A 16,094-nucleotide genomic window follows, 5' to 3' on the forward strand; every position below is an offset into this window, starting at 1 on the left:
CCAGCTTTGCACCTCAGAACACCAAGCCAGTGGAAGGTTGAAGGCAGACTATCCAAGAGCCACGCGCTTAGCTGCAGCTTGCAGTGGCACCCTGCCAAGAACAAGCTGCCATGAGACAAGTTCTCTCAGTCCATGAGCCTTTTGTGGAGCATGAGCAGTTAACTAACTTCAGCAATCTACTTCTTAGACAGCACCCGGAAAATAGATGGTAAAATGCAAATATAGACACCCATGGATGGCACAGTACTTTAAAAATAAATGTTGATTGTATGCATTTTGAAATTTTATCACAATAAAATGGAATGTACACTGATATGACACTTTGTTATTCATGCTGTCAGAGTCATAAAGAAGAGTGTGAACTAATGAGGCGTGATGTCTTCACTCAGGTGATGGTTATTGGCATCGTCCTATGGGGGAAAGAGGACAATTGTGATATGGTAGCACGTGTTATAGTTTGAGGGAATGTCCCTTGATTTGAAAATGAAGGAAAAGAATGTAAGGCATTGTTGGCGAGGTACACAGTGATCCACAGAACAGAAGCCTTCAGTGAAGACCTGTGCTATCATATTGCTCAAGTCTGCGCTGCTGATACTTCTTTGCTTTATCCTGTCCTCTTCAATGTAAATGAAATAAAGGGACATGCCACACAGAAAGTTGCTTCTGCTCTCCGGATGCCCCGACTGCAAATTAAAGTACAAAAATCTTCCATCAGGTTGACAGAGAGAAAGGCAGTGAAAAGAAAATCATAGGTCTTTGTATGGAAAAATATGAAAAAAGATTCTAAAAAACAGTATTAAACTGCAGAAATTAGTGCATAATGTTTCCAGACATTTCAAACACTTGTATCAGATAATCTTGGCAGCATCGTACCTCATGGATCAGTCCGAATGACTCAAACTTCCTTGTTCATAAAAAATCCCACCGTTCTATACCATGAGCTTACCCCCAAACGTCCTAGTAATTTTAATGTCTCGGTGTTAGAAAACATTAATTAATTTTCTTTGTCCCGTAATAATCGTTATACATGAAGGAAGACCATAGGTTCGTAGGGGTTTCCTCCTTTGTATTGTGTGTGGTTATGCTCAATGCTACAGGCACTGGAAGTAAAATGACATCTTTTCTAAGCACAGATAAATCCATTGAATAACTTAAACCAAATGATATTAAGAAACAAGTTATTTATAAAATGGGTCATCATTGAATTCAGTCAATGACACAGCAAATCAAATAACATAATTTCTGTTAACAATTAATGCCTGGTGAAAGAAATCTCACTGGTAAAAGACTTGCATATATTTTGATTCCTCTTCATATATCTTTTGAAAGGAAAGAAAGTTAATTCCAGCAACAGGAAGAATTGTTTTAAGGTCAGATTGTATGTTTTGCAACTTGCAAAGATCGCCCATCCGAGATGTGTACAGTTGAGCAAGTTCACAATATGTCTTGATAGTCTTATATGGTGACTTCATACAGTTATTATGTAATTACCTGTGTACATTTTGTTATGTAAATTACATTCATGTGTTACCGAGAGTGTGCCATCATTTACAGCCACTTGGAAATAGATGACTATACTGTTACAAACATTTCATCATTTGTTGGAAATTCTGTCCACATCTTTACCTCAGGAGTATTAGTCTCTAATGAAATGTTTGTTAGAATAATTGCATAGATTGCACAAATCTTAACCAGTTTTGCAAGTTAAGAGCCTGATCAACTTGAGCTGTTGATTGCCAGCTCCTCTGGTTAGTCATATATTGTTGAAGAAGTTTGAAGGACTTTTTTGTGTAGGTACCTTGATTTGCTCGTAATTGTCTCCATACTGCTGTTCATCATCAAAGCTTGTAGTCCCATTGGAGGTAGATAGCTTTAACGCTGGTAGTGATGGATTGTGAGCCGATGATTTTGGCGGCTTTTCAGACCCCATTTGGGGAGAGGAGAGTGTCCTGATTTTGGGCTGGGGTATCCGGCTCGCTTGTGTTCTGACTAAGGGATGGCTACCACTTTCTCTTTTCATGTATTCAATTGGTGATTGCAGTGCTGCAACAAAGATCAACAGGTTATGGAAGGGTCAAGATAATCAAAGTACAGAATAAACATGATGGGCATTATAAAAAATTAAACTCTGCTATGTAACTTTGATTCTTGTGAATATTGTTCAAATACTAAAGCAACATCATTTGGACAGTGGTGTAAGTAAAGCTCCTTTGGCATGCACAAGTAAGGCTCATATAGCTTTTTACTAAGAAGACCACAATGTTGACAAGGCTGGATTTTCTGGTTAATGATGAATTCATTTACATGTGCGACAGACTTTGGGTTTGGAATTTTCCACCAGCTGGAACTTCTCCTCCTGCCAAAGTCAATAGGCTTTGGAATGGTTCATGGCATTTTCCAGTCCCACCCCCTCAGAGACAGGGCCATAAAATTCAGCCCTTTGTATGTGCTTTTGCCCAGTGCTTACTATGAATAGAAAGCTATTGTGGTGTAACACCCTCTACAGCGGATCTGGAAACTGTGGTAACAGGCCAGGCACCCAGAAGTTTCAGTTAAAATATTTAATTTACTGTCAAATCAACTACAGGAAGCACAAATGAGGTGAGAGAGAGAAAAATGTGATAGAGAGAGAAACAAAAGAGAGAGAGAAAAAAGCCTAAAAATGTTTTATTTAAACTCTTTTAAAAATCCAATAATTAAAAGCTAGAGGAATTAGACTTCATCCTGGTATCAGTTAATATTATAGTCATTAACAATCATCATGTTAAAAATCTACTTACATCTGAAAGAATAAGGTCTAACTGACACCTATATGAGGGTGGCATGGTGGCACAGTGGTTAGCACCACTGCCTCACGACACCAGGGGCCCGGGTTCGATCCCTAATTTGGGTCATTGTCTGTGTGGAGCTTGCACATTCTCCCTGTGTCTGCATGGGTTTCCTTTGGGTGCTTTAGTTTCCTTCCACACTCCAAAGACGTGCTGGTTAGGTGTACTGGCCATGCTAAATTCTCCCTCACTGTGCCCAAACAGGTGCCAGAGTATGGCGACTAGTGGATTTTCACAGTAACTTCATTGCAGTGTTAATGTAAACCTACTTGTGACTAACAACCTTTTTTTAAAACTTTAACTATAGATAAGATTTAACTTTCTACAACAAGTTTAATGGACAAATACAGCAAATTCTTAAGAACGGGAAGGGAAAAAGACAAAATGATTTTGTTTTGTGAAACTAATGGAGCTGCATAACTTGGACAGCAACTTTTGGATTTTCATTTGCTCCACACCTGAATTTGTTGTGTCCATAAATAACAGCGAGTGCAATTAGTGTTGCTGCTATTTTGATGAGAAATTCTGGTCCTGTGTATTTAGAAAATACATAAAGCAAGCTGTTTAACTTATGAAGGAAGGAAGAGTTGAACATCCACGTTTCCGGATGAAGCTATGTTAGGAGGCAGTTGCATGGTTGGGAGAAAAGAGTTACAAAGAACATGCACATACTAAATGAATAGGCAAACTAAGACATATGAAGTTTAATGTGGGGAAAATAAAGTTATCCACTGGATCTGAGAAAATTGAATCAGAATATTTTCTTAATGGTGAGAAACTGAGCTGCAGAGGACTAAAAGTTATTGAAATATTCATTAAAAGCAAGTGCACAGAAAAAAAAGGCTGATGGAATTTCTATCTCAAGGGGGCTGGGAAGCAAAGGGGAGGAGGTAATACTTCAGTTAAACAGAACCTTGTACAGACAGTAAATATTGAGTATTGAACCTTAGGAAAGGTTATATTGGCTTTGAAAGAGCCTTGTTGCAGATTAACCAGAATGATACCAGGGCATAAAGGTTAAATTATGAGGACAGGTTGCATAATCCTGACTTGCATTGTCTTGAGTATGACAGGTTGAGATATTTGGAATGATAAAGGGATTGGTTAGGGTAGACACAGATAAACTATTTTGCCTGGTAGGGGTATCCTACACAAGAGTGCATCATCTTGATATTAGGCCATGGTTATTTAGAATCTGGAAACCCTTTTCACACGAAGGATTGTTGACATGTAGAATGTGCTCCTCCAAAGGCTATGGATGTTGAGTCAAATGAAATATTCAAGTCTGAGATGGATAGAATTTTGTTTGGTAATAGTCTCAAAGGATATAGACTGAAGACGGGTAAATGGAGTTAAGGTACAGATTAGTGAGATTCTAACTGAATGGTGGAGTTTGCTCAAGGGGATTAATGATCTCCTTCTGTTCTTATGCACAGTTGTACATCCTTATTTGAAATTTGCTTGGTTGAAATTCCTATCTAAATGGAATTATTTCTAAAATCTCACTTCTTTCCTGTACTTCCAATTGTGAGAAAATTGTCTTATTGCAATTCCAATTTATAAGCGAGTGTAGCACAGAAATTCCACTTTAACAAGACTTGCCACCTTTAAACCTGAGAGGTTCACCTCTCAAGTTGATTGGATTTGGTGCTCATGTTGTAAGAATGTAATCATTCTTCTCAACATCAAAAACCTCATACAATGTGGGCAAGGTTTCTTTATTTAAGATATTTTACTGCATTCAGCTCACTGTGAGATGGTAAAATTTAAGCTAATATAAAAGAAAAATAATGTCCCGCATTTATGTAGCAGCTTTCATGGCCACTGGATGTCCCCAAAGCACCTTTCAGGCAATTAATTATTTTCGGTATGCAGTCACTGTTGCAATGTAGGAAATACAGCAGCCAATTTGTGCGCAGCAAGCTCTCACAAACATCAACGTGATAATATATGAAGTCAACAATTTCAGATGATTGGCTCCACCTCATCTTGACCTCTTTGTTTTCATTCTATTTTGTTTGATTTTTTACTGTTCTCTACCTTTTGTTTCTTTATTGTATTTCTTCATTTTTCTTTCCTCCCCACTCTCTTTATGCCCCTTCCCTTACCTTTTCTCTCCCTTTGCTTCTCCTTTTCTAAATTTAACCTCTGTTCCATCCATTTTCCTCCCCCTGCCCCTCCTCCAACGTCTTCATTTTAGTTTCTTTGCCGTTTGGCCATTCACTCCATTTATTCTCTCCCTGGACAGCTATTTGCTGGTTTTCCTGGTTTTTGTGGCTGTGACTCATCTTTCCATTCCCTCAGCCTGCACTATAAATATCTCCCACTTTTAGCTTTGACAAAGGGTTGTTTGGACTCAAAATGTCAGCTCTTTTCTCTCCTTACAGATGCTCCCAGACCTGCTGAGATTTTCCAGCATTTTCTCTTTTGGTAACATGATAATAACCAGATTATCTGGTTTAGTGATGTAAAATACGAAACACTGGGCAGCTCCCTTGCACTTTTTCAAATAGTGCCATGGGGCCCATCATGTCCATCTGGTAGTGCTGACGGAGCCTCAGGTTAACAGCTCATCTGAAAGAAGTGCTTGCACTCAATTCATCTGGCTTTCTGTAAAGGAGGTGATGCAGTGCTTTCACTACCTCTCCATCTTGCTGCCTCCACTAAATACTGCCTCTGGATTGGATCTTGACCCTACAACCTTCTGATCTCAGAGGTGACAGTGCTGTCAATTGAGGCACCTGATAGTGGTGGTTATTCAGCAGATTAATATTATTTTTTGTTGCTTTTATTAATTCTCACTTAATAGAAATCCATATTTTTGGCAAATGTTTTCGCAATTTGAGAGATTTCTTCCTGCAACAGCAATTATGTGGATGCCACTATATATGAGAAAAAGTAGACATCATTATCATGGCTTAATGATGAGATATTACTTAGATGGCCAAAGGTTTGGCCAAAGAGACAGATTTTAAGGATTACCTTCATGGAAGAAAGTACAGGGCAGAGGTGGAGAGCTGCAGGGACGGCATTCAGAGCTTAGGTTCCAGGCAGCTCAAGCTGCATCCATCACTGGAATGATGGAACACTCAAGAAACGACAAGTAGATGAGCAGATATATTTTGGAGGGCTATGGGGCAAGACAAGATCAGCGACAGAGAGGGGAGAGGCCATGGAGGGGTTTGAAAACAAGGATGAAATGTTAAAATCAAGATGTTCATAAAATGCCTCTAGTGCAGAAAGAGGCTGTTCAGCCCATTGAGTCTGCACTGGCTCTCTGAAAGAGCAACTTACCCAGCCCCTATCCCCAAAATCCTACACATTTACCCTGCTAATCTCCCTAACCTACACATCTTGGGACAGTAAGGGGCAATTTAGCATGGAAAAATCCACCTAATCTGCACATTTTTGAACTGTGGGATTGGAGCAGCTGGAGGAAACTCACACACAAGGAGGCAATTTGCAAACTCCACACAGTCACTCAAAGCTGGAATTGAACCTTGGAGATTGGAGATGGGACAGTAGTTTGCAAAGACAGTGGTGCCCAGGATTGGTTTTATTAAGCGAAGGATGATGACAGCAGATTTGAAGGAGAGTGAGACAACACCTGGAGAGAGAGATTACATCAACAATATCGACTAATGGGGACCAGGAAGATCAGTAGCTTGGCGGAGGTAGGATTGAGGGATCAGAAGGCGGGTTTCATGGACAAGGTGGACATGAGGGGAGAAAGGAAAAAATTTACAGAAAGATGCAACAACTCCAGGGCTAGGTGACAGTGAGCCAGTAAGGAACAGTTCAGTTGAATTCTAATTATATGCTTTCAAATCTGAAAGGTACAATATGGAGGACAGAAGAAATAAGACACTAGATCTGCATACCATTTAAGAAGTTTCGCTGAGCATCAAGAACTTGATTGATATCCTGAACCCAAGCCTGCCAGACTTCAATGCTCGGTGCCTGTAAGATGAACCGCTCAGATGTTCCACGGGATATTAGAGCAAACTTGCACAGTTCGTTTTCCACATTCTCCTCAATATTAAGGTAACTCATCTGAAACAAATCAACAAAGGAATTGCAACAATTGCTGAAAATCTGCATCGGTTTAATATTTTTCAAAACTTAATAGATCTTAGCAAGCTTTTCAATTAGATATTATGTATGTATTATTTAAGCTTCTTAACGGGTCTCTATTACAATCCACTTCAACTTGTTTGGATCCAGAGGTTATACTTTGAGTTTTACACTAAGCTAGACGGCATAATTGATGACTTCTAAAGAAAGACTTCCGTTCCCCTAAAATGGAGAGTATTTCTTCATCTCCTGAATGTCCAGTTAAATGATAGCAAGATCCAGAGATTGAACCAAGATGCAATATCACTGTGTGTTGGCTTACTAGAATATGTCACATGTTGCAACATGATTCTTCTTGTCTTTGTTAGGCGGACTGAATGTATACTTCAGTGAACAAAGACTCAAACAATGGACTAACAAAATTATTTAACATAGAGATTCACTGAAAAGTACAATGTGTTCCAGGCATAACTGGAGCGATATTGATCTCCTCGTGGCCTGGTTGTACCTGGAAATGAGTTTAGTGGGTGAAAAATGATTGATTCTTCGAGTTATTGCTGAATTTCCAGTTCTACTGACTTTCTGATGTGTGATTGTTCCCAGAGACTAGAGATCGCATGTGGAACAGGTGAGAGTGTCATGAATTCATTAAGATTTTCTGACCTGATCACCATCCAGGGTAAATACAAGACTGGAAGCAGTTTAAATTTAAAGGGATTCTTCCACTCCCCCAATATTGTGGAAGAACCATTAAAAGCCTGGAAAAATAATGTAACAGTGATTGTGGAAATTTACTGCTTATCTATTTATTGGGTAGTTTGAGTCACTTGAGGGTTCCCTATATCCTGTTTCCTATCCCTGCCCCAGTTTAATTGCTAATTTTTCTGTTTCTGCACTATCTGTTCATCCTGAACTTTCAGCATTGAGTATCTACTTATGCACAGGCAATGTTATAATTTGAAAAATCTCTCATTCTCTGGAGAGCGCAGCCAACAGCTCTCCATGAAAAATAAATCCTCTGTTCCAAAAACACAATCTTCTGACATTGTGGTGGAATTTGACAACTCCATCTTGGTGGATGTGGGGCCAGAAAATGTGACAAGCTGTTCAGAACTTGACTGAGTTCGGTGGCACCACAAGGTCCCGTCAGTGGGAGGGGCCAAAAAATTCCTTAGTGCTACTGTGTTACTCTTAAATACATGGATGATCCATGATGGCGTACTTACCACACCCCATATACATCACAGGTTACATGCAGTGACTTCCCTCTGCACCTAACATCCAAACATGGTTAGACTTAGCCTGAATCTCCTTAGCATCAAATTTTTGCAAGAATTGAAATGTTACTCACGTCAAGCAAATATTATCCTTTCAACCAGTGCTCAAGACTGAGCTCCCAATAAAGCTACGCTCCACATTCTACTGGCCTTTTCCAGTTTTGGAATTAAAATACAGCAAAATAACAAGATTTTTTTTAATGTGTTAGTGGAATGCTAATGTTTAATATTAAGATTCTACCAATGTCTCAGTTAGCATTTGAGGTCCATAAATGCCATTAAGCTGAGAATGAGTAAGACATCATTGACCACTGAGGTACTGGTAGAATAGATGGACAAGAAAGATGAGAACAGGTGGCATTGAAATTTTAATCCTCAGCATGTGTCAGCAGGCTGCGGAACCATAGAGCCATTGCATTTAACTACCAATATATCAAAAACAGATTCTGCTGGCATCTCCACATCATCATTCTGCTGGATACATGCGTAGGTGTATTTCTGCTGTAATGACCCTCCATCAACTACCCCCTGCACCCCCCAACCCAAGCCCCTTGCCCCCCTCAACCCAACCCCTTCGCCCCCCCAACCCAAACCCCTCGCACACCCCTCCCAACCCCCTCACCCCCCCACCCCACCTCCCCGCCCCCCAACCCCCCTCGACTCCTAAGCCCCTATGGGTTGATTGTAAATATCGTCATTATGATGCAAACTTTAGTTAATCCTTTAGCATATTTACCTTAATGCTGTTCTTGTACTGATACCTTGGTGTCGAGGAACCTTTGTTCAGGAGTTCACTGAAGATTACAATCTGTTCAAACAGGAAAACTCTTCGTTCCTTACTTCGGGAGAGAACTCCGGAATCTTGTTCAGTTACGTAGAAGGTATCCTGCTGCAGTAATTTCCCCTGTGCTGTGATTTTGCCCTGAAAATAACATTCATTCAGAGTTGACTCAATTTTGTCTGGCATCATTTATCATTTCATGTTCAAACAAAAACATTTCTGCACTCCACTTCCAAAATAATTTCTCCTTGCTTCCTCTTTGAGACTTAACCCTCTACTGATTGTTCCACTCTGTATTCCCTGATGTGGAGCTGACAAATAATCTGCTTTTATGAAAGCAAAATACTGCTGATGCTGGAAATCAGAAAGAAAAATAATAAATGCTGGAAATATTGAGCAGACCTGGCAGCATCTGTAGAGAGATAAACTGAGCTAGCATCTCAGGTCAGTGACATTTCATTAGAATCTACCTTTATGCTTCTACTCAGGCAGCACGGTGACATAGAGGTTAGCATCGCTGTGTCACAGCGCCAAGGACCTGGGTTCGATTCTCAGCTTGGGACGTTGTCTGTGTGGAGTCTCCCCTTGTCTGTGTGGGTTTGCTCCAGGTGCTCCAGTTTCCTCCCACAGTCTGAATGATGTGTTCGTTAGGTGCATTGGCCATGCTACATTCTCCCTCAGTGTACCTGAACAGGCGCCAGAGTGTGGCGACTAGGGGATTTTCACAATAATTTCATTGCAGTGTTAATATATGCCTACTTGTGACACTGATACATTAAACTTTAAAGAAAGCATATTAAAAGATGGGCACAGGACAAAAAGGGACTTTGTTCATCTCTCATGAATAGTTGGACTGAAACTGGGTGCACACAGTGAAGGGGAATGTGGCAGAAACCTCTTTGGTGAGGCAATAGCACACCTGGGATCTGTCCTTTAATATATCTTAACCCAGAAATCTTTTCTTAACCACTTTATACAGAATTCCTCCTCTATTTGATTTCAAAATCCCAACTTCACTGAATTTTTAAATTTAAAAAATGAGTGATCAATTCAGACTGAGCATCAATGCATAAGATTACACACTATTTACATCCAGCCAATGGAATTTGTGAAAGCAAGATTTCAGAGATCATCTACAAAATATAGTTCAAATTAATATTATGAACTTTTATTAGCAGCGCAACGCTACCTAAGAAACATGAAATGAACCAGAAATTCAAAAAAATGCTGTCTAAATGTAAGCAACTTTTCATCAGAACCTATATTCAAGTGATTACATCCAGTCCTAAGTAAGATCAGCACCAGTTTGGAAATAAGCTTGTCCCAGAAATATCACCCTCTTGTGGCGCAATGGGTAGTGTCTCTGCTACTGAGCCATCCCAGAGCTTGATGGTCAAGGAAGGTGTGTTCATAATGTGATAACGTAGGTTGAGTGTCAACCTGCAAATCATTCCAAAGATGCCAATGGCTGGCAGTAAGAATGGAAGAGACTGCAGGTTAGCCATGCTTGATGTGGAGTGTTGTCCTTCAAGCTAGGAGCTCCTGGTGACAGACTAGCTGAAGATAAAACTTACTACTAAAGCACTGTCCCAAAACACCTGTGAAATTCCGATCCTCTGATTGGCACTGCCTAGCTGCAACTGTTGATCAACAACAACATTGAAATCAGATCTGATCCCTCTCTGGCTGAAGAGTCTGGAAGTAGGAGATCATAGTTTAAAGAGAAGGGATTGGCCACTTAGAACAGAAATGAGGAGAAATTTCTCCAGAGAATTCTGAAAGTCTCCATCCCAGAGGACAGTGAATGCTCAGTCAATGAATATAGTCAAGACTGAGACCAATGTATCCCTGGGCATTCAGGAAATCAAAGAGTATGGGGATGGGACAGGACAGGAAATGATTTAGATAGAAAATCAGCCATTATTGAATGGTTAGGGGTTATTTGGTCTATTCCTGGTCTGATTTTTTATGCTTTTATGTTAAAATAGCTCAATCCATTACTTCCCTCTCAGTGGGGACTTTGGACCGGCAATATGGAAGGTATTCACATTCAACACTTTTCCAAAATTAAAATTAGTTCCAAAATCTGGTTACTCACAGCGCTTCCCCAATTTCGCAGACCTAAAATAAAGAACCCCATTTCCTCTTGTATATTTCCCCCCTTGATGTGTGTGTGAACTGAGGACTGAAGGACCTGATACTTAGCAACACAACTGGGACAAAGTCTGAAAGGAACTTGGTAAATCTTTTAACACCCACCACTCTCCACCCCTGTTTTGGCATTTGACAAACCTTATGACTGCCTCTGATCTGCATCTGAGGTGGCGGGGGGGGGTTCAGAACCCAAAACTTCCTGGAAATAAATCTCTGGTCTACTTGTATTAGAAATAATGATGCAGGGAGAACGGAAAAGAAAAACCTCACCTCAAAATCCTCAAGTCTTCCCAAATTCATCATATCGTTGCAGCGTTTTGGCACGTGGTACATCACATCAGCAGCTTTCTGTTAACAAAACCCAAAACAAACACCATGGCTTCTGCTGACATCAGCTTGAGCAACACATGTATTTCTTTGCTGGTTATCCACAGCAATAGTTTTACAATCAAACCAACCGATTTACTTTCAATTCTACCGGGTTATATTAACATGTATTTTCTCAAGTAACATGTGAAATGATAAAACAATGTTTTTATACGACAATATCAGTGACTCTAAACGATGAGAAGTCTCACAACATCAGGTTAAAGTCCAACAGGTTTATTTGGAATCACGAGCTTTCGGAGCATTGCCCCTTCATCAGATGAAAGCTCATTTTTCTAAACAAACCTGTTGGAGTTTAACCTGGTGTTGTGAGATTGCTTACCATGCTCATCCCAGTTCATCTCCGGCATCTCCACCTGATGTCTAAATAATGAAGTGGGCATATAAGGACTAAGCCAGAATCTGTCACAATGCATGGAATGATGGTGATTCATTTTGTGTTTTTAAGTATTGAGTATTAGCTGCAATGTGTTTACTATCTTCCCTATTGCATCAATAAAGACAATGGCTGGAATTCTCCAGCCAGTGGGATTCTCTGGCCCTACGCAGGTTTCCCAGCGGTTTGGGGTGGCTTCAATGGGAATTCCCATTGACAGCAGTTGGACGAGAGGATTTCATTGCCAACAAATAGCACACTGCCTCCTGCTATTGAAAAAAATTGCTGAGGGAAGGCCAGAGAATCTCACCCAATATTGTAATCTTGTAAAAATACAAATATTTACATTACTTCATTGTTCAATAATTATGTGTTTCAAGATTTGTTATATCACAGTCTGGCAATTAGGATACAGACAATTTTAGTAGAAACACAAGAAAACAAATAAAAAAAGGTAAAAATGTTTGTCATCTGAAGAGCAAGTTTTACCTCAATCTCCGAACATTCGTGTCCAGCCTTTTCACTGTATTTCAGAAAGTCCTGCAACAAGACAATTTCTGTCACTACAGAGTATATTTTAGCAGGTTACTACTAATTGTTAGCACCTGCACCACGTGAACATAGACTGGGCCAACGTAACATATGGGAAGAATGTGCACATAATGTGCATAGAAATCAGAATACCCCTACAGTGCAGAAGCAGGCCATTTAGTCCATCAAGTCTGCACTGACAACAATCCCACCAAGGCCCTATTCCTGTAACTCCACATATTTACCCTGCTAATCCCTTGAACCTATGCATCCTAAGAACATAAGAAATAGGAGCAGGAGTAGGCCATCTAGCCCTTCGAGCCTGCCCCGCCATTCAATAAGATCATGGCTGATCTGAAGTGGATTAGTTCCACTTTCCCGCTTTCTCCCCATAACCCTTAATTCCCTTGTCTGTCAAAAACCTATCTACCCGTGTCTTACATATATTTAGCGAGGTAGCCTCCACCACTTCAACGGGCAGAGAATTCCAGAGATTCACCACCCTTTGAGTGAAGAAGTTCCTCCTCAACTCCATTCTAAACTGCCCCGCCCTTATCTTGAGGCTGTGCCCTCTAGTCCTGCTGTCCTTTCTGAGCAGGAAGAATCTCTCTACCTCTACCCTATCCATCCCCTTCATTATCTTATATGTCTCTACAAGATCCCCCCACATCCTTCTAAACTCCAACGAGTACAGACCCAGTCTATTCAGCCTCTCTTCATAGTCCAACCCCCTCATCTCCGGTATCAGCCTAGTGAACCTCCTCTGCACTCCCTCCAAGGCCAAAATATCCTTGCGCAAGTGCGGTGACCAAAACTGCACACAGTACTCCAGCTGCGGCCTCACCAGTGCCTTGTACAGTTGCAGCAAGACCTCCCTGCTTTTATATTCTATCCCCCTCGCTATAAAGGCCAGCATCCCATTCGCCTTCTTGATCACCTGCTGCACCTGCAGACAGGGTTTTTGCGACTCATGCACAAGGACCCCCAGGTCCCTCTGCACCGTAGCATGCTGCAGTTTTTTGCCTTTTAAATAGTAATCCCTCCTACTATTATTCCTGCCAAAGTGGATAACCTCACATTTGCTAACATTGTACTCCATCTGGCAGGTCCTCGCCCACTCACTGAGCCTATCTAGATCCCTCTGCAGACTTTCCACACCCTCCACGCAATTTGCTTTTCCACTTATCTTCGTGTCATCAGCAAATTTCGACACCCTACACTCGGCCCCCTCCTCCAGATCATCTATATAAATGGTAAATAGCTGAGGCCCCAGCACCGATCCCTGCGGCACTCCACTGGTCACCAATCGCCAATCAGAATAGCACCCATTGATACCAACTCTCTGCCTCCTATTAGACAACCAATCCTCTATCCACGCTAACACCTTACCCCCAACTCCATGCCCCATAATCTTCTGAAGCAACCTTTTGTGTAGCACCTTATCAAACGCCTTTTGAAAATCGAGAAACACCACATCCACCGGTTCCCCTCTGTCTACCGCACTAGTCACACCCTCATAGAATTCCAATAAACTTGTCAGACATGACTTCCCCTTAATGAATCTGTGCTGCGTCTGCTGTATCAAACAATTCTTCTCAAGGTGCCTCGCTATTTCTTCTTTGATGACGGATTCAAGCATTTTTCCAACAATAGACGTTAAACTAACCGGCCTATAATTCCTTGCCTTTTGCCTGCTACCTTTTTTAAACAGCGGCGTAACATTAGCCGTTTTCCAATTTTCTGGCACTTCCCTGGAATCCAGCGAAGTTTGGTAAATAATCACCAAGGCATCTACTATCACCTCTGCCATTTCTTTCAGAACCCTGGGATGCATTCCATCCGGTCCTGGGGACCTGTCCACCATCAGTCCTGCTAGTCAATCAAGCACTACCTCTCTAGTGACAGTAACCGCATTCAGGTCCTCAACTCCTACCATCCTCTATCTTTAATACCTGGCAAACTATTCATGTCCTCCTCCGTGAAGACCGAGGCAAAAAACTTATTTAAGGCCTCAGCCATTTCCTCATCCCCCACCACTAAATCCCCCCCTCTCATCCTCTAAGCGTCCAACATTCACTCTAGCCAGCCTCCTCTTCTTTATATATTTATAAAAACTCTTACTGTGCTTTTTTATATTTAGTGCTAGTTTAGCTTCATAGTCTATCCTTCCTTTCTTTATCAACTTCTTAATCAATCTTTGTTGATTTTTAAACCTCTCCTAATCTTCTACTCGCCCACTACTTTCAGCCACTCTAAATGCTTTTAATTTAATACTCTCCTTTATTTCCTTGGATAACCACGGCTGATTATCCCTTTTCCTACGTTCCTTCTTTACCATCAGAATAAATTTCTGCTGAGCACCGAAAAAGATCTCCTTAAAGATCCTCCACTGTTCCTCTGCAGTCCTACCTCCCAATCTGCGCCCCCAATCTACATTTGCCAATTCCTCTCTCATCCTATTGTACTCCCCTCTGCTCAAACAGAGGACACAAGTCCGGGACCCTACTTTCTCATCCTCCATCTGCATCAAAATCTCAACCATACAATGATCGCTCATCCCAAGAGGATCCCTCACAACAAGATCCCTAATTCTACCTGCCTCATTACATAACACCAGATCTAAGATAGCTCACTCCCTCGTCGGTTCCATCACACACTGTTCCAGGAAACTATCCCGGCAGCATTCCAAGAACTCCTCCTTGAGCCCACCGCGTCCGACATGGGTCAACCAATCAATATGTAGATTGAAATCCCCCATAATTATCGCCGTTCCATTTCTGCACGCATCATTTATTTGCTTGTTTATCTCCTGTTTATTTCCTTGTTTATTTCCTGGGACACTAAGGGGCAATTTAGCATGGCCAATCAACCTAACCCACCCATCTTTGGACTGTTGTTGAATGTTGTTACTAATGTGGGCAGTGGGTCAGGAAATTCTTGTGTCGGCTGATTTGTAAGGTTCGCATATGCATTTGTGTCCCGCCAGTAGAGTCAACCTCTGCCTAAGAGGCAAACAATCTCACCTAATATTCTGTGGGCACTTTGGCACTGCACGTCCAGCATGGGGCAATACCAAGAGGGTGAGGCCTTATGGGGTGGGGCAATCGGTGGGGTTCGGGAGTCCACTGTCACTCTGCAGTTGGGATCCACGGGGGAAGGAGGGAGGCCAGAGATTGGGACTGGCCAGCAATCGGGGGGCTGGCAGTGTGGGGTCACTGCAGATGCTCCGATCTCGGCACTGACAGATCGGTGCATGTGCAGTGGCCTCGCCACTGGTTTTTAATGATATCCATTGTGGCCTTTGCAGGGCACAGAGTGTGGGGTTTGTCTCTGAACTCCTACTGAAAAAGTGAATTACTCCACAGTTTTCATGCAAATTCGACACTTAGAATTTTTTGGCCAAATCCTGCCCATCAGATGGGATTTTCTGGCCATGCTCGCCCTGAACTAGGAAACCCCACCAAGGTCAATGCCTCTTGCCCGCTACGATTCCTGTGGTGGAAGGAACAGGAGAATTTGCCTCATCAACACCAAGAGTTAGGGTGATAACAGTTCACTAGTTTTAATGTATAGTTAGTCTGCGTTATTGTCTTGCTCATGGGGGGGCCATTGCTGGCATTTGATACCAGTGACCAATTTGTTTGCCTTTTCACGAATTTAGTAAGATTGAAATGATCCACACTATG

General features: G+C 41.5%; 1 protein-coding gene across 3 annotated transcripts in view; it reads right to left on the minus strand.

The window, feature by feature from the left end:
* kalrna (kalirin RhoGEF kinase a) overlaps positions 1-16,094 on the minus strand; it is a 754,589-nt gene that overhangs the window by 47,594 nt on the left and 690,901 nt on the right. For all 3 annotated transcript variants that reach the window (XM_080199056.1, XM_080199055.1, XM_080199058.1), the window contains 5 exons: positions 12,367-12,417; positions 11,385-11,462; positions 8,916-9,101; positions 6,710-6,881; positions 1,799-2,043 (listed from right to left, as the gene is read on the minus strand). In XM_080199056.1, the coding sequence (XP_080055182.1) occupies positions 1,799-2,043; positions 6,710-6,881; positions 8,916-9,101; positions 11,385-11,462; positions 12,367-12,417 (732 nt within the window). The remainder of the gene's footprint in view (positions 1-1,798; positions 2,044-6,709; positions 6,882-8,915; positions 9,102-11,384; positions 11,463-12,366; positions 12,418-16,094) is intronic.

Source organism: Carcharhinus amblyrhynchos, chromosome 11, assembly GCF_965287045.1.
Source record: "Carcharhinus amblyrhynchos chromosome 11, sCarAmb.v2.hapA, whole genome shotgun sequence".
Classification (NCBI taxonomy): domain Eukaryota; kingdom Metazoa; phylum Chordata; class Chondrichthyes; order Carcharhiniformes; family Carcharhinidae; genus Carcharhinus; species Carcharhinus amblyrhynchos.